Raw genomic sequence first — 20,402 nt, 5'->3', positions numbered from 1 at the left:
CAGGGTGACCGATTAAATGTCAACTTATAAAGTGCAGTGCGTGCTGTAGTTTGCAAAATGTATTCAGTTACACGTGTTAGCAGCGTGCACAAAGGGAATATAATGTGGAGCCTCCCACTCCCAAATCCACTTAAGAGTGGGATAGAATTCTGTTAGAAACTGGAAGCTTGATTTCAAAAACAGAGAAACATCTTAAAAAGCATGTGACCGAAGTGTCATTCGTTAGAAGCCCACATAAGTCAATTAGACAGGTTACTAGGGAATTGTAAGTTCTTCGCTTAACAATTAACGACATTTTTCAATCATCTCCCTTTGCGTGCTTATAAATTTCAACTCCATTTTAAACCAAACGATTGCCACAAAATCTGATTTCGTTTCTGAGATGATTCACCATATCGATGAAAATTAACACGCACTGCACTTTACGCTATGGCATTCACATCTTAAGTGGTAAGGAAACGACTGGTACATAACTTGTCCTTATTCCGTTTCTGCGCTTGCGCGGCAGGTGGCGTAACAATGACCTTGCAGGTTTGACACAACAAATCTTGGAGATATTTTCAATCGATTTCGGTTAACGTTACAAAATTATAATGAAAAATTCTCGCATTTTATGCTCTTATATATGTTCCCTAGATATATATTTGGCATTTCCCTCCTGTAGTTTTAAAATGACATTGACCATATAGGTGCTTAAAAGTCTCTCCTGAAAAAGATAGTCTTTAAGAGGGAATGGTCCTTAATAAGAATAATCAAGAAAATATATATTCACTGTATTTTATTTAAATCATATAAAAAAGCTAATATTCTAACTTTTTTACAATATATACAAAGGTTCGACAGTATGCACATACCATTATTTTTGTGGTGGCATAATTTTCTAACTACATCTGCCTACCACTTAGTCGATCTTCATGTGGAGATTTTAGTGAAGTTCAGGGGTAAGGTTCCCAGTGATGTCAGAAGAAATGGTTTGGGGTCGAACGTCAGTGGAATAGGAGTATCCTTGGCGGGCGACACTTCGTAGTTGGACAAAATGTGGATGAGTCCCGTCTTGGTCTGCATGATTCCGAACCGCATACCTGCAACAAGATTACAGTAGTTGTGTACTATTCTACCAACATCGTCGTACTTTTCGTAGCGAAGTAAGAGCATGCTGGTAATATTAATATATTGACGGTAATGGGTTTTGGAATGACGCACATAATGTGATAAGCGTTTTAGGGCAAATGTTTTATACAATAAATGCTTGTGAATCTTATAACCTAATCATATTCTAGCCCTAGTTTTACCGCGATTAGCCAAGTGTACTGCTTTGTACAGTAAGACAATCTTTACCAGAAACTTTGATTTGCGTCTCCTATTTTCTGTAACCCTTGAAGCAGCCTGGGGGGCTGGCTTTTCCAGAGCCGGCATGTAGCCGCCATTGGACTCACATGAAAGATACACCTGTCACTGAAAACTCTCGTATTCTCAGAGGGGGCTCGTGATAGATCATCTTGGCTGTGGCGCTTTCGCGGACCTGTCCTGCAGTACCAGCGTAACATTCACCTGGATTTATTTTCGTGTGCACATTCCAGACCATATCAAGATCAAATCAAGAGGTTCCCTTCGTGCTCCGGTTACACATCTTGCATATACGAAGGATAGATTTGGTTAGTTTAGGTTTTTATTAACCAAGTCCGCAAATTCTGCGCATGTGCAGTTATCTTACAGCCAAGATGATCCTGTCGCGAGCCGCACGTCTATTCTCCTTTCCACCTTGCACTCTTGGAATGGTTGGGAATTTCCGTGTGTTACGGTTTCCCTCATCCACCAAATGCTTACCGCCATGACAACACCTCGAAATACATTCGCCAATGTCATACGGATAAGTTTCCAATGCACAGATTTTTTCTGCGGAAAAATTAAACAGCTGCGATTTGACTTTCCGTTCACTCTGTACAAGTTTAATTAATTCTCGAAGCGTTTGTAATGCACAGTTATCAATTTTCAGAATTGTTCAACGAAAGATAGTTACCTAAGAGGTTTGTATTGACTTTTATTTCATAATATTCAATATTCATCATCGCATTGCAATGTAATCTGAGTCTATCAGGATCAAAATCGTCTCTGGAAAAATTTCCTGTCTGTGTTATCTCTTTTATTTGTCAAAAATATTTCAACGTTCCTGAGATTGTTGTGAAGGAGCCCGACCTCTTGCAAAATGTTCGGGAAGCATAGCGGCGCCCCTGGGGTATGGTACATCAGAAGCTTTCTTCAGATTTCCTGCCATACTTATTGAAATGTGGATAGTTTATATACAAAGGTCTCATAAATTGGTTTTGCGCCGATTATTGTTTGATTTTTATCCCATTACGGGGCCTCCGAAGCTGGCACTACAATTCTGTTACATTCTGCAACATGTAACGAGTAATATGCATCGATTTAGAGATAATGAGGCTAATGCTGCAATAGTTAGTCGACTTTATACGACCCCTCTTCACTTACCAATGCATATTCGCGGTCCTTCTCCAAATGGAAGGTATGAGAAATTTGGTCGACTCTTCTTATTTTCCTCGGTGAAGCGTTCCGGATCGAAGTTGTCAGGTTCCGGGTAGTATTTTGGGTCATAATGAATACCCAAGACTGGGATATAAACCGCAGCTCCCGCCGGAAGTGTGGCATCCATTATTTTCTCATTAGGAGGCGGAAGTTTGTAATCTGTGTTTGTGTCTCTGTCCAGAAACGTCACTATGGGGTACTTTCTCAGCGTCTCTGTAACAAATGACATACATTTTGTACTATTGTAATTAAATTATGCTTCTTTCGGAAATTCGTTATGATTTCTCAACAGAGAAACCGGGGTTCGGTTCGCAGCTGAATCTGTGAGATATGTATTGGAAGAAATGAATTTATGCGAGGTTTTCTACAAATACTGTATTATTTCAGTGATTCTTTTTACATGACATGTCTACGTGTGAAATTATTCCTCAGTATAGTTATGTGAACTTTCTAGATACCTACATATACCTAGGCTCATTGTACAGCCTGTTATTGTGTAAATTTATTTTTAATTTAATGTCAGGAAGTATAGATCTCGCAAGCAGGGAATACCGACGGAAGGAATACGAATCAAACTATGCAATAAAGAAGAGAGAGCGACAGGAAAGGTCACAAGATAGCTTGAATGACATTCAAGAGTACAGTCGGAAGAGAAATGACATCGATAGAATCAGTCTTGCGTTGTGATAGTTACATTAAGACTTTAGTTTGTTCCATTGCATGTGGATACGTGTCTTGTATCGCACGGTATTATTATTTCATTCGTAAACATATGTTGCGCGTTTAATTAGCTTCGAATTTTTTCTCTTGCTACGTTCTTTATTTCCACAGCGAGTCCTCATCTGTTCATCTTCTTGGAAGAGACAGTACTTCCATCGGCTCGCACATCTCGCCCCCTAGGCGTGCCTACATACACACGTCAAAACAGACAGCAACGCCACCATTGCTTTTCGATAATCGTTCCTTGCGCGATTCTCGTCAGAAAATAATATCAGACTCAAAAACTTTTAGCGAGTGTGCCCATGTTGTTTGGTGGTGTATAGAGACAGAATCAGTTATTCAGGTGCAAAGAAACTTCAGTCGTGAATATAATAAGACCTTGCCGACATTTAAGACTATGAAGGAGTGGTGTAGTAAGTTTTCAGCCAACGGTAGTATATTGAAAGGACACGGAGGTGAGAATCTCGGTATCCAGAAACAGGCTATTGGAAATGTGCGAATAGAGTTTGTACTAAGCCAAAAAAAAAAAACTCAATCAAACAGCGAGGAAATTTGAAATGAAACGGTCAACATTACACAAAATTCTTCACAAACGATTACATTTTAACGCCTACAAGGCACAAATTTTGCAGGAAAAGAAATCCAGCGAACCGACCAAAGCAAGAATCATTAAAATTCCCATCGATATGTTGAATGGCATTGCTGGTGACTAAAACGTTTCATCGCGCATATTGATTTCAGACGAGGCCACCTTTCATCTTTCAGGGAAAGCCAATGCGACAGTGTGCGAATTTGGGCTCCGAAAAACTCCATGTAATCATAGTAAATAATATGTTTCATGCCACATGGCATGATCGTGTACAGACTGGATATTTTTCGTGCTACAAGAGGCACCCATGTTCAAGTGCAGTGAACTGAAAACTTTGTGAGTTTTACAGTCATTTCCATGTATTGTATTATTTGCATACGTATGGAAGCAACGTAAAACCCCTTATCAGAGAGACATCGGTACGCTTCTAAAGAAAATTATAACGTATTGGTATACATAAAAGATTAAAACGTAGACGTATTACTTTGTATCATGTGAAGTGAAATAACAGAAGCAGGGAATTAATGTTGATGGATACAAAACTTACCGCATACTACCATGTCGAGGTACGGCATCTCTTGTATTCCTTCGTATGTGACACACTGATCATGCTTCGCAAGCACATTAGTGATTTCTGCACGCAGACGGTGCTGCATTTCTGGGTGCAAGGCGAGTTCATACAAGGCATGGCTCATAGTGGAAGAGGAAGTCTCGAAACCGGCCGTGACGAAGATGAAGGCCTGCGCCACGAAATCATCTTCCATCCCTGGATAAAAGATGTCGATGGTGTGTGAGTGTACAAAATTGCACTACAATAATTATGTTACATGTTTATAATATAACAAGATTAAAATTACATCAATCATAAAAAATACATTTATTATATGTAGACACATTTACTTGGCGAAACTTGAGAAGTATAGCAGTTAAACAAAAGTGGTCTGTTAGAAAGCACAATAAAAATAAGGTTTATACAGAGAGAAGAGAGACATAACCGACACAGACTAACTTTTGGCAGTAACGTGGGGAAAATGTTAAAGAATACCAATAGAAGAATAATGTCAATATGAGGTAACGCTTTTTATAGAAAAATGTTGTAACCTTCCTGAAATCTTAGTTGAAGATGCAGGTTCCCATTGAAAATAAAAAGCTTTAATGTAGTACAGTTGTAATAAAAATAATAGCGTTGCAGAGATTTCTCCAGGAAACAGGCTTCGCTCGGTGAAATATCGTCGGCCTTTACTTCTGAGGAATTACTGTGTATATTTTCTCTAGCTCGACGTAGGAAGGTTTTATGTTGCGTAGTGTGGACAAATAACACGGTTGAAGAGACGTCGAAGTTAGAACATTAATATACAGCTGATTTCCATTCAGTATAGTTCAGTTTAATTCGTGGCAATACATTACACATTAAAAAAAACTAATCTTTACTTTTTATAATGCGTATATTACGAGGAAATCGTTCAAATGTGTTGTGCTGTATTTCTGCGGAAATAATCTGAAATTCAGCAACCATCTGGTTCAACAATGCAAAATTTGGTAAAAAAGTGAGATAAACTGGTTTATTTTTAAATAAAAAGAAAGCTTATATATAGTATTACAACTGAAGAATAGCTCGATGATATAGCTCTTAGGCTAACTTAGAATAATCTCCCACAAAATCGGTAAGGTATCTCAACAACCAGGTGTATATAACTCATCACTTTAGAAAGAGACGAAATTGGTAAAACTATAACCTTGTAAGACGGTAGTCTGAAACTGACCATGTACAATGTAAGTAGGATTCAATTTCATAAATATCGATATCCGTCATGCGTCTAGAAATCTTTTGAACAGGTGTGAAATGTGCATTAGACAGGTTTGTCAACGTTTCCAGCACTATTGTAGACAAAGTTAGAAGCCAGTAAATTAACTAACTATAAGGTTATGTGTAGAGTTCTGTGTTTGGTTACTTAAAAGCCTCCAAAGGACCCGCAGCAGTGTAGGTACGTATGGATAGAAGATCGGCGGTACTAGACCATACTACAGGTCTGCTCTCCAGTGAAAATGCAAAAACCAAACAAAGCTGGGCGCTTGGAGATCAGTGCTCTAATACAAGAATTTGGTAGCCAGCACTTCATTAAGAAAGAAGATCATGTATTTTATCAGAAATGAAAAAAAAATCTTTATTTGAAACACTTGAAATGTTTAATCAAACATTGTAATGTTAAGGGACTCGTACATCACGCACTCATAATTTGTTTTTTTGTTAAGTTTATGCTGACATTTTCATTTTTTACGTAATTCCAACCTTTAATTAAACTTAAAACACCTGAATGCGTTTTAATTACTGTAAAAATCAGGGGTAGATAAATTCCAGGCAGCATGTATAGTGATGGCGATTGAAGATTTTTTGTGTGCCTGAATTATTTATTGAGTTCAATTTTTTTAAGACTGATTTCTTTTATGTCAGTACGACTAATACATAAGCGATTGTAGGAAGAAATTCGAATGTGCTTCTTAGATTAATATCGTTAAGTACATTTGTTGCTTATTTCAAGATATAGTCAGTAGTCAGTACATAGCTTCAGTGGAGAGCACAGAGCGTCTCTGAAAGCGTGTGTTTGCGTTGCACACATAGATATTTAATATTGTTTAATATGTTTCAGTAAATGTATCATCTTACCTCGAATAGTTATGTGTTATGTGTGGGCAAAATGTGGTGGCTACCGAAAATAAAGGGGCTGGCTCCTGAAAATGTTTAGTTTTCTCTAACCGTGGTAAATAATATATATATATATATATATATATATATATATATATATATATATATATATATATATATTATTGCATACAAGCTCTCTTTAAATGAATACTTCGTTATTATTGTTATTAAATTCAAGTGGTATTTTCTACATGGGTACATTCCTGTTGTTCATAGACTTATGGACATAGGTCATCGACGGCTGCTAGAGACACGAATAGATGTAAACACACAGTACCGGAGCGTGCGTGGAGAGACTTCAGCATCAACTGTGGATTCGCAAATTTCTCTCCATACCAACCTAGTGTGATCGACGTACACCTAACTTGTATTCAAAGTAACCAAACGCAGGATTCTAGTTATGTGTTATTCGCGAAACTTTTTGCTGTAAGATAAATCACCGATAAGCAGGCTGTTACTCATCCATGTTACGTTTCAAACAGCGCAGTACTAAACGAAACCTGTTTCCAGATAAACTTATATATGCGTGTATGACTTATAAAGTTTTTCTGATTCGAGTTGTTAATGTATATAACAATAATTAGTTGTTAATTTATGATTTGAGTACCTACGTAATTAAGAGAATATAATATAATCGTCACAGTCATTATCATTATTGAAGGAAATAAGTTACTTGTCTTTCTTCATTCGTTGTCACTTTTCAGTTATTGCTAAACACTAGATCATTTTTTTCAGGACCACTGTCTCGTCTTGCAGCCAATATACTGTAAGATAATTTCTTAGGTCAGCACAAGTTAAGTAGTCCCTACGGTCTTCATGAAAATCACGTCTTAATGTTTGGATCCTGCATTTGTTAGTTGAGTTTTATAAATAAATAGTTGTGTTTCAGCTATTTTTAATCGAACAGATGCTAAAGTTCTTTTTCGAATTAAGTATTAACTTAAATAAAATTCATATTCCTACCCAAAAAGAAATTCATTTAGTACAAAGTATATTGGCATGTTCTGTTTACATAAACAAACAGTAGCGTCATCCAAATAGGGATCTTGGGCGTACAGTATCACTTACTGTCCGTATCTCTGTTGATTCCTGAAGATGGATCTTGTTGCATCTTCTTTCTAAGCTCAATCATCATGTCCAGAAAATCTTTGCGGATAATTCCATTCTTCTGCCTAAAATAACAATAAAAGAAATAAAAATTATAGGTCGTATTTCATTCATCCTTAACAGTATGAATGTGTTTACATTATTTAATTTCTTATAGGTTAGAAATTCCTTGGTTTATTAATAAATACTCAAGGAACTGAATTGTTTGCTCTCAGTCGACGTGTTACATGATATGTTTTCATTTTACACGGAATATTGCTATTCTAGTCAAGGGCCAAGCTTCGCTATACGGGTAAGATAAAAAATGCACATCGTTACTTTCAAAATCTTGTGTTATGCAAGCTCGTGGTCCAGATAACACAGTGATATTCTCCGAGTATTCTTGTTCGCCTTCCCGTCCCTACAATTCTCATCATGATTCATTAATAGGTCCACAGCCTGTAGTGCAATCTCGATAGTCTTTGACAGACAAAATGTTATAAGCTTTTCGACAATAGTGACATCTCTGAGTCCATGACTAGAGTCGGGGCGAATAATGACAAATTAAGGACTCTTTCATTGGATAAAAAATTCAACACTATGCATGATAATTACCTGTATCTCATACAGATTAAGAAATAATGTCATATAAAGTTAAACTATGTAGTATTATACTGTATATTAAATTCAAAAAATATAATCCAAAAAGAACTTTACGCAATAATCAGGTTATAAAAAATTGCAAAAAAAAATTGACAATGAAATGCAATATTTTTAAGAACGTGTCCTCCTGGATAACGTGCCTTAGATCTCGCAGAGTTTACTGTTTAGGTGTCTGGCGTTAATTTTTTACAACTTTCAAAGATTCAAAGAGGATCTAAGGAGAGGTCATTAAAAGTAGTCTAGCGGATACCGTGCTACAGTCGACGGCAAATGGGAAGACGGACGTCTGCTAGCGTTTGCGTACTAGAGAGATAGATAGAGAGAGCAAGGCAGCGTACAACATTGCCACATCGTACTTCACACGCGCACGTCATACAAATAGCGCAGAAAAAAAAATTTATATTCACAGAAGACAATAACAACTTAATCGTTTATTACTGTAAGCATGACATAAACAAACCCTCTTTCCTTCACTAACATTTCTTTGCACGGTTCGCATACCCACACCACATGCTTTTGCAGTCGTTTCTTGTGCGTTGGCAACGTTGCAGCTAGTATCATGACGGCCAGAAGCATTCTGCTCATCAACGTTTTCAAAATAACGGTACACTCTAAACACTATTTCCCGCGCCTGCCTATGCAGTACTTGTATTTTTACAATCTCTCCTTCCATTTATTTATCTTACATACAGTATAGGCCCAATTATGTTAGTTTTTCTTATTTAGTGTACTGAAACATTCACACGAACTCGAGAAGCACCGACTGATTCCGATTGGATCTACTGTAGAAGCTTGTGGCGTGACATGCCAGAAATACTACGACGCATATAGGCTAGCTATCGTCGACTTCAGTCGGATTGGATTTTTGATTCGCGAGTGCTGGTGGATAGATTTCAATGGATGACGGAATCCTTAGCTTAGCTTTGTAGAGAAGTAAATAAAGCTGTAAATCCCTTTCATATACTTATGTTCCCTATAGTGTGCTTCAGGCAAAATTTGTAGGCCATTTCTAGTCATCTTTGATGAATTTCGACGCTGAATAACGTCTGTAGTTGAAAGCGACGTTACGTTAATTGTATTAGCGGCTATAAGTGTTTGAGAAAATATAACTACGAATCATTTATTCAATATTAAATCCAGTAAGCCTATTATTATAATCATTAAGTCATTCCAAATTTAATTTAACACTTAAGCATTCTTAATAGGGAATCAAATATTCATAAAAGCTCTTAATAAAAAGTTAATTGAAAAATGAGTTCTATTCAGTCAATACTTAACATAAACACAATAAAACATGTTATAATAACATTTACACAGATTTAAAAACAAACGTTTTCGCCAAGTGACCACTTAATGTAAAGATCAGTCGTGTCGCCGTCCTCATGGATATCAAGACGTTCTTCCATTTTTTTATTTTTCCTGCTCTCCATAACGGCCACACGACCGACCTGTTCGTAGCATCTTCAAATCTACCTTGAAAACTGTATCTGCAATGACAGAAGAGTTTTGCTGTTTCCTTGGTTCACACACGCCTCTTTCAACACATTGATTCTACACACATCGTGGAGGCTTTTTGCTATATTCTATTCTCTGTTTTTAAGTGATATTACAGTTGTAACTTTGGTTTTTAACGTCATATACCAAGTGTTCACTTTTTATAACATGTTCCATTCGACCTACACGACCTGAAGATGCCAATCAAAATTGGCGAAAACGTTTGTTTTTAAATCTGTGTAAATGTTATTATAACATGTTTTATTATGTTTATGTTAAGTATTGACTGAATAGAACTCATTTTTCAATTAACATTGAACTTAACGGAACCAATATGCCTTTGAAATTTTTTAATAAAAAGATTTGAGTACCAGTTAAGAGCCTTAGTAATGCATAGTTTGAAGATGGTCAAGTGATTGCTATTACTGAGGACTCATAGAATCTCCTCGAAACACTCACCTATATTCTACAGTTTCCCATACAGAATTCCTCACGAAATCGGTGACGTTATCATCAATTATCTTGATTCGTAAAATCTTGAGCAGGTCGGGCGAGAAAAAGGCGAGAGCCGAGGCGACGGCTTTCAACGGGGATAAGTTGAAGACATTGCGCAGCATGTGGCGGAATTTGGGGTCCTCACTCTGCAGCGACCCGGTATCAAGGCCCAAAGCGCAAGAAGCAATCACGTCAGTGGTGAAGCGCGCCATTGTCTCTTTCACGTGCACCGTCGGACCTGTGGACACACATTGAAATATAAGAACCATAATCTTTTATGTTCTGTTGCATTGCAACATATATTTTAGAGTATAAAACCGTTATTCACTTATTTTTGCTAGTCACAGTTAACGAACTTAATACCAACAGATTTGGTGTCTTTTTTAGGATATGGACAATTTGATACCGATGACTACGGACCGTATTCTATAGCAGGGAGTACGGAGATAAGCTTATGATGATTTTGAAGAGCTTTTCTTCTTGAGCTTCAATTTATATAACTGTTTACGAGTCACCGAAGGTCGCTTTGCTGGCCGTCACCTAAAATAAAATTAGTCATTGAAAAAAAAAAAAGCGCGCATCTGCCGAAAAACCGCAATATGGGATTTAAAGCCCAAATGTTGTTTTGTATTTGGGTTGAAAAATTCCGTACCAGTAAGTGCCGATTTTTTTTAAAGCTCAGTATAAAAATGACCTTCATGACCGAAATTCAATTTTCAATTCAGTAATACCGAACACTATTATTACAGTATGATTTAATTAAACTTTTAAATATAAATTAATTAAACTATATTATAAATCAAAAGTACATATCTTTCGGCAGACTTTTCACGTGGAATTAAAAAAAAATTGCTTAAATACAACACAGAACAATATTCCCTTACATCGCTCCAACGCACAAGTGGGTGCAGACAACCCGGGTATTTCTCAATCATCAACTTTCGCTATGTATTCACCGTTGTTAATCTTTCCCAATCCCTTTTGTATTAGTAGGTAACGTTTTATAATAAATTGTTTATGTGCTGTGAAGATCTGTGTGCGCAGTTTGGGAAATGTTTGGATCTGATCTTATTAACAGTTCCTTGATTAGTTCAAGAATATTTACGAAGGAATTTGAATAAAACTCAACCCATAAGCTTGTGGTTGGTTTTTTTAAATTTCGTTTTCTTGAGAGAATTTTGTTCCTGAATTAGAGACTTTTCAGAAAGAATACCGGCCTGCTATTTTCCCTTTACTATTATTTTGCCTGTTCGAGACAGTCACAGTGAGGAGTGACGTGACAGTGAGCGCAGGAATGGGGGGGGGGGGGCTTCCAAGACAAGTCTTGTGAGACCGCGGGGTCCTCTGAGGAACGAAGGAGGAAACAAAGTAGAAATAAATGTGATAGCGGATGCAATAAAACTTAGGACTGCTCGATAGCGGACATCTTCTAACATTGAAATGGAAACGTAAAGTGATTTGTCTGATCTTTTCCATTCTGTAAGTATTATGAACAATCGCTATCCCTCTTCCGGTTATGGAAGAATTCGACAAGGTGATTGGGAAGACAAAAACAAAACAAGATTAAAAGACACTCAATACACTCTAAGTAGAAGACATGTAACATTCTCTCTCTATGATATATCAAATCCGAATTTGTAGAAATTTTAAAATCGGATACAAGAAATTATTCCCTATATTCTTTTAGCTTGTTCAATTGAAGAGAAGTTCTTACGATCTTAACTCTGCAAGCTTAAATAAATAAATGGATGATGAATAAATAGGTAAATAGACAAATATAATAATAATAATGATAATAATAATAATAGTAGTACTAGTGGTAATAATAATAATAATAATAATAATAATAATAATAATAATAATAATAATAATAATAATAATAATAATAATAACTGGCTAAGATGAAACTACCTAGGCATTGGAAGGAATTATGAACGGGAGAAACGTTCACGGCAGAAGAACGTATCGGATGACAAGACAACATTAAGATATTTGGATCGTAGCGGAGACAAGAGGAGGGTTAAAAATAGAAAAGATTGGAGAATGCTGAGTTTTTAGTGAAAGAACTACTCTTGGTCAGAAAAACTATGAATTAATTAGAAGTAGTAGTAGTAGCAGTAGTAGTAGAAGTAGTAGTAGTAGTAGTAATCATAATAATAATAATAATAATAATAATAATAATAATAATAATAATAATAATAATTATTATTATTATTATTATTTAGGATCAATGCGTTCCCTTTGTCAGAAATTTAAGAAAATATCTCCAGTGAAACCTGGGAGCATCTTGGAATTGAAACGAAACATTAATAATGAACACTAATAAAATTACTCACTGTGTGTTTTGTCCACATACTCCACCAACTCCTTGGCGCATTTGTTCACCAAGTAAAACATGTTCTTCATCTTGCCTGACGTGAACGTTGGTGAAAGATATGTTCTCATATGTCTCCACTTCTGTCCCTTGAGTGTGAAAATATTGTTGTGAAGTAAAGGATCTGTTGCCTCTTGCACTGTGAACTTGTGATTCATGAAAACCTGAGCGTTCTTCACCAGGACGCTCTTAATGAGGTCCAAGTCGTGAACCACCAGGGCCGGTTGATGAAAGGCGAAGACCCCTACGTAAGGTTTATCCTTGTGTTCGTCGTATACAATCTTCAAATAATGGCCAATTCCATACTTCTGAAGGACCACATCCTTGAAGTTACCCACGAAGGGCAAGGGCTTAATGTAAGGAATTCCACGATTTTTCCACAATTTGTACTTACGTGTAAAATATAAGTACAGAATGAGAGTGACTGAAGTCAGAAATGTTATAACATTAAGGACCAACGAGTCGAATAACAGAGCCATCGTTAGAGATAATAAATAATGTCGATTTGTAAGTTAAATTTGAAGAACACTTTGCTCTACTGTTTATATTTTTTGTCTTCCGTCTCGTTAAGATACAATGATGTGAACTGTGTAATATTAACACAGAGTTTAATCTACCAGACTTGTACTTGCGTACCCTGAGTCTTCTTCTCTACAACTGTCTGAACGTTTCTGAGAATTCCTTATAAATCGTTAGTTCATTTATCTTTGTATTTACATTTGACCAATCACAATTCGTCTTGAAAAAATTGCGTAAATAATTACAAGTCTTTTTTTGTGTGCGTAAATAACTAAGAGACGATCCGTCTGAAATATTTTGCTGATTAATAGTGCATTTCTTTGTATCTCGATATAATTATTCTCTACACGAGTTTGATTTCACGCAAGTCACTATTGATACAGGAGTGAGACAACTGCGATTATCTCATATGACGCGCATTTACTGTTCTTTATCAAATTAAAATTCATTCTATTTGTAATCTGCCAATTAAAGCTTTTGCCTATATCATCATCTTATTTTTTATAACTGCTAAATTTTGTGAGTAGAACAACATGATCTTACCTCTTACGTAAACTATTTTTTACAGAGTTAACCTTTATTTGCCTTTATGAAGTGCAGGTAAATACTACTATGTTTTCCTCAAGGAGAAACTTTTATAAAATGTATAAAAAGTTGGAATAATGTTTATTTTCTGTAAGACTATTTCTTTGATATGTCCTCTTTTAACATAGGCTATATTAAAGCTGTAGTAGATGGTATAACGCAGAGGTGGACAAATTTATTTACAGGGAGGCCAAATGGAGAAAGCAAATTTTTTGGCTTGTCAAGGGCTTGTTCGTTAATTTTTATACAATATTCTTTTTTAAAAATCTGAAACCATACATGAATTCGTGAATAAGTTCAAGATGAACACTTGTTTTTGAATAATATAAAATATCACACATACCTAAAAAAAAGGCAATATAATGGCGGGAAAGATTCATGTTACTGAATATTGTCACTGCATCGTTAGAAATAAGACAAACCGAGAATAACTCTTAGTAATAAATCCAACAGACAGATTCACTTGTCTTTGTATTCCTTGGTGAAATCGGTAAGTAGTTGTAGATGTGAAATAAATATTCTCACAACCAATCATCTTTCAACACTCGATATTTCGCTTCCACTTCCTGTTTCTTAGATGCACTGTTTTGAAATCAGATTCTTTAATTTAAATCCAAATGAACACAATACGATGCTTTTAAATACTGACATACATTCATATTTACTTGCACCCCCAAAAAATAACAACAGTTTGAAAAGTTACTTAATCCGAGGGCCGGATTAGACATCGGAGAGTCGTATTTTGCCTGCGCGCTGTAGTTTGCCCACTTCTAGTGTAACGGATACCAGTACCAGACGTTGGATCTGAAGTTCCCGGGTTGTAATCTTGCAGATAGCAATTGATTTTAAAATAAAACAATTGTTAGCATACCATCCTCCGGAAGTGATATAAGATTAAGGGGCCGTGTACTAGATTCATGACACTTAAATGACGCTGCTTCTGATAGTAGGCTTAAGGTAAGATCTGAGGCTATTTCTCCCTAACGTTGAATTTCGACGGTGAATAACTTCTTCAGTAAAAATCATCGTTAAACGAAGTAGTACTGCTGCAATTACATTACTGCTGCTGCTACTGCTACTAGTGTAGATCTTGTTTCATTATTACAGAGGCGAGCCAGTAAGTTATAAATTCAGCCTCTTGGCGCAAGATATTGGTAACCACCAATTCCATTAATTCTCAGAAAATGAAATTGATACAATTTTTTGTTACAAACATGGTGTTTGAATTGATATAATAATATTTTCCTGGCTTTTAGTAATTAATTCACACTATTTCTGAACACAAAGTTTGTTTACTCATGTTGCAGAAACATTTTAGAAGGATATTAAAGTAGAAATATAATTTTGGGTTACTATTATCTTATTATTGCAATGTACCGAAGTACATATGATATTTCCGTGCAGGATTCAATCCGGCATCGGAATTGGAATCCGGTGTGACTTAGGGAATAATTACTGCATTATCTAATCGAATTGTCGACCTGGTTGGCGAGTTGGTATAGCGCTGGCCTTCTATGCCCAAGGTTGTGGGTTCGTTCCCGGGCCAGGTGGATGGCATTTAAATGTGCTTAAATGCGACGGGCTCATGTCAGTAGATATACTAGCATGTAAAAGAACTCCTTCGGGACAAAATTCCGGCACATCCGGCAACGCTGATATAACCTCTGCAGTTGCGAGCGTCGTTAAATAAAATATAACATTTCTAATCGAATTGGGGATGTTTGTTGATTAATAGCGATTTCCAGATCCTTCATTTTTACTGCTTTCATGACAAATAATATGTGAAATTATTCAAAATCCTGGTAGAATTAAAATATATACTTAGTGGATAGAGTGTCAACACGTAGAGCTGAAAACCCGGGTTCGAATCCCTGTGTCGGAGAGAATTTTTCTCCGCTCACCGACTCTTCATATATAAGTACCATTATCTTGCTTGTTACGTGTGGAAAATTATTTGTTTTTTTTTATATCACATATTAAATTAAATTGTTTTCAGTGATTAACTTTATAACTTCTTTACTGTGTTAACATTAAAAATGGTTTTATTGAAAATATATTTTAGGAAAAAATAAGATGTCTTCATCATAAATACAGTTTTCATCAGAGGTTTATAGTGTATTTTCAATAATTTAATGATTTTTTGGTTGATGATATTACTCATCCTTGTCCTCATGAGGAATGTTCTTGAACCAGTTGTGATATATGAGTGGAATATACGGCAGTAAAGATATCAAGTCATCTTATTTTTCTTATGAGGACCATTACCTTAATCTTTTGAGGCAGAGTTCACATTCAATGCTGGTTTGGCCTGATAAAATCTGCAGCTATTTCATTGGGCACTGGCATGAAGTGCCTATAGCTGATCTTTCCACGGATCTATTTGCAGTGTTTACATAACTTTCACCACTATTTCTTTCCTTTTTTTCTGCAATTTTTTTATCCAGTTACGAATATGCCAATGACCAGTTTACGTTTCAGAGGCGACTTTGGGACACCTCTATTCAGGTTTTCTTTTGATGTCTCAAAATTGCACAAATAATAAATGAAAATAATAATGTTACAAGTTATTGTGGGATAACATCTTGGAATTTTCAGCAAATGTGGTGTAACCAGCAAAGTTGGAACGTTTGCAGGCAATATAATGTTATCCCTCATATAATAAAAAATACATTGAAATAAATACATTCGGGCATAACATGTTGTTGGCTAAGAAGTGATGTCTCATATCTACAAGAATGGTCATTAGTTTAACTACATTAGTCGATCTGGTTGGCGGAGTTGGTATAGCGCTGACCTATGCTCGAGGTTGGAGGTTCGATCTCAGGCCAGGCCGATGGTATTTAAATGTGCTTAAATGCGACAGACTCATGTCATTAGATTTACTGGCATGTAAAAGAACTCCTGCGGAACAAAATACCGGCACATCGGTGACGCTGATGTAACCTCGGGAGGTGCGAGCGTCGTTAAATAAAACATAACATTAACATTTAACTACATTATTACAGTATTATAACTATATTATTAACATTATGTTAATAAAATTCGCTAGTTAGCTAATATTTTGCCCTCCACTAGGAGATCTCGCAGAGTAGAATTGCATACATGAAAATTTTGTCTGTTTTGACAAAAATTAAATTGAAAACATTGTTTTATTCACCTGCCAATTTACAGATACGAGGTATCGCTTCTTAGCCATTAGATGAAATTACAGTAGTGAACATGGTAATTCTTTTGAAAATTACGTATTTAGTAGAATTCAATATATATTGGAATTCAATATATTACAAATAAAAATAATGGAGCTTAGTAGGCTAAGCTTAATTTAGTTCAAGGTCAATATGGAAATCACTATTACAAAATGGAGAATTTAATACTTACTGTCATTATATTACATGACTCACCTGATAGTTCAGATTATAATCCAGAGCCATTGAAGATTCTAAATAATTAATTTCATTTTATGATAGTTCACAGCCTATAAGATCTTCACTACACATGTTGCTTTGAACAACCATATTGAATTGTTGTATACTATTATCTTCACACCAAAGGCAGGAAACCGGCAAAATGATAGTACTCAGAATTGATACTGGTGTTGTCAACTTCCGGTTTTTACACAGGATATCAAAGATATCTAGGGAGATGAGCTACAACAAAAATATGTCAGAATTTAAAATGTCGTGAGTTACCATTATCTTGCCCCTAGGGCCTGGATTGAAGTACGGTACCGATTTATTACTTTGAATGAGGAGCTTGAAGCTATCATCGCTAGATAGCTATATTATCCAGATGTGAAAATGGTCGTGTGCACAAACGAAACAACGAAGCAGCAGTTCCTATAAGGTGGTAACTCTGCGCGAGTGTAAATTTGTCGATCAGCTCTCCATTGTGCGATTTTTCTGGGCAAAAGTTCTGAAAGCAAAGGATATTCATAAAGAAATGCTACCCATGTATGGTGAGCATTTTCTGGCACGTCAAACTGTCTACAATTAGATGCAGAAGTTCTCTGAAGGGTGGACAGATATCGAACTTCGAGATTGTCACACGGAAGCAAATGTGCAACTGCTTTCGGACTTGATCCGAGCAGACAGAATGAAGGGGACGATATGCTAGCCCGGATAGTCTCAGACGATGAGTTTTGAGTGCATCCATATGATCCCGAGATAAAGTCTGATCAATGCTCGGATCAAATTACAACAATGTATTGCGTGTGCAGAGGTATCGCCATGTTTAAACTGCTGCTTCTCTGTTTCGCTTGTGAGCACATCGACACTACTGTCATCTAGCATGATAACTTCAGGCTCCTCATTCAAAATTTTAGTTCGATACTTCAATTTGTAAGTTACTGATTCTTCCTCGTATTCAAGTCACATTTTTTGTCTTATAGCAAAAATTCGCATGCCCAAGTTCGTTCTGCTTGCTTTTGAAGAAATAGACCTAAATATTTTCCAAGACGAGTATTATGTACCTTATATGATAAAGAATTTGGACGAACTTAATAATACAGGTTTAGATTTAACTTAAAAATAAGATAGTTTAATTAGTTCTTGAAAGACTAGGCCACGGCATTATTCTAAAACAAGTGTATTCATGATTGGAAGATGTAAACAAATCCTCTTTTATTCCCCGAGCACAAGAACAAGCAATAAGATTATTTGATATTAATGGAGAAAATAATAGCTATAACAGAGAATTATTTAGGCTTAAAAAATTAATATCAACCAGTAAGATATTTGGTAGCGAGCTTTATGTACAGTGTGGGAAGGAGGGAAGTCAGTGGTGGAATTCAGCACCTCCTGGCTAAATGTTTCCGGATAATGAATAACGAAGATTTTATATGGGGTAATAAAAAATACGATGTAAATTATATATCAGCGTCGATTCCAAAATAAGAGACTATTTTGTATTTCAATATTAAACGACTCTTGAAATAGAAACATAATATGTAATTATATGAGGTAATGAAGTCTGCTACTGCACTAGGTTGAAGTCAAGAAATTGAACGCCTTGCTGCAGTCATAAGGCACACAGATTGAAATTGTGACTCTACATTGGGTCAGGGATGTGATAGAATTTTTTTATATCGTCCTGCCATCAATGCACTATAGTAGACGTACTCACGGTGGGCATTTTGTTACCAAGCAGTAACATTGATGGTGGTTTGTAAAATGGATATATCTGCTGATACGGTACCAGTATACATTTATTAGTTCATTAATTCATTCATTTACTTATTTATTATCCAGATACTTATTTCATTACCGAAGTGTCCACATCTGTGGAGTAACGGTTAGCGCGTCTGGCCGCGGAACCAGGTGGCCTGGGTTCGATTCCCGGTCGGGGCAAGTTACCTGGTTGGGTTTCTTCCAGGGTTTTCCCTCAACCCAACATGAGCAAATGCTGGGTAACTTTCGGTGTTGGACCTCATTTCACCGGCATTATCACATTCATCTCATTCAGACGCTAAATAACCTTAGATGTTGATAAAGCGTCGTAAAATAACCTACTAAAAACGTTACCGAAGTTACTTATTTATTTATTCGTCTTCTTTCTTTTCTTTATTTGTTTCTTTCTTCTTTCTTTGTTTATTTCTTTCTTATTTATTTTCTTTCTATTTTATTTCTTTACTTCTTTATTTATTTATTTATTTATTTATTTATTTATTTATTTAATGTGGTAGAGATAAGGTCATCAGGTCTTCTCTTCTCCTCTGCAAGAGAATTACAAATACAGTTACAATAAAATCAAAATACTAAAACATTACCTGATTAATAAAGACTTGACAGTTTACTGTAGAAATGAAGAACAAATAAAGTATTAATTACTTATGGTTTTTAAGGAACCTGGGCGTTCATTGCCATCCTCAATTAAGCCCATTATCGGTCCCTAAATTAAGCAAGATGTAACCAGTTTCTACAATCATATCCCACCTCCTTCAAATCAATTTTAATATTACCCTCCCATCTACATCTCGGCCTCGTCAAAGATCTTTTTCCCTCAGGCCTCCCAACTAAAACACTATATTCATTTCTGGATTCGCACATACGTACTACATGCCGAAATAAAGTATTAGTTACTACTGAAGTATAAATTAAACGTAGAATATTATATAGGGATCAAATGTTACTGGAGGTTGAAGTATTTTATGCTACAATAAAATAACTATTTACAAAGGGAACAGAACAAGTACCGGCACTACATTTATAATGATCCAAGGTTTTCAATGGAAGGAACAGTTTCTTTCTGTTCAAAATGGCTATCGTGCCAAATGCTTAGTATGTGGTCACTCTGTTATAAAAAAAAAAACATAACGTTAGTCACATTACAACAGGCATGCTCAAACATACAGTATAATACTGTTGCAGGTGAGCATAAGCAACTATAGAAATTTTAAAGCAATTCGTCGTAATTGAGGTGAATTATTTTAGGAAAAGAAATTATTTTTTTCATGCATTTACCTGGTTATTGCAAAACCAGAAAGCAAAACTATAAGAAAATACAAAAAGCAAAGTCATAATAGCATTTCGTTGTGCAGATAATGTAAATATATTGCTATCTAATTTGAAAATACAAACTGAAATGAAGTAATTAAATATTGTTGTCAAAAACATAAAAGAAAATGCATAAAG

At 35.8% G+C, this 20,402-nt stretch overlaps 1 protein-coding gene across 1 annotated transcript in view; it reads right to left on the bottom strand.

Moving 5' to 3' along the window:
- Window positions 1–761: 761 nt before the first annotated feature.
- LOC138711628 (uncharacterized) overlaps window positions 762–20,402 on the bottom strand; it is an 82,595-nt gene continuing 62,954 nt past the window's right edge. Inside the window, exons 14-19 of the mRNA XM_069842760.1 lie at window positions 12,632–13,177; window positions 10,260–10,533; window positions 7,626–7,729; window positions 4,401–4,619; window positions 2,491–2,757; window positions 762–1,082 (exon numbers count right to left, since the gene is read on the bottom strand). Of these exons, the coding sequence (XP_069698861.1) occupies window positions 913–1,082; window positions 2,491–2,757; window positions 4,401–4,619; window positions 7,626–7,729; window positions 10,260–10,533; window positions 12,632–13,177 (1,580 nt within the window). The 3' untranslated portion in view covers window positions 762–912. The remainder of the gene's footprint in view (window positions 1,083–2,490; window positions 2,758–4,400; window positions 4,620–7,625; window positions 7,730–10,259; window positions 10,534–12,631; window positions 13,178–20,402) is intronic.

This window comes from Periplaneta americana, chromosome 13, assembly GCF_040183065.1.
Source record: "Periplaneta americana isolate PAMFEO1 chromosome 13, P.americana_PAMFEO1_priV1, whole genome shotgun sequence".
NCBI lineage: Eukaryota > Metazoa > Arthropoda > Insecta > Blattodea > Blattidae > Periplaneta > Periplaneta americana.
This window is presented reverse-complemented; position numbering and strand designations above follow the sequence as displayed.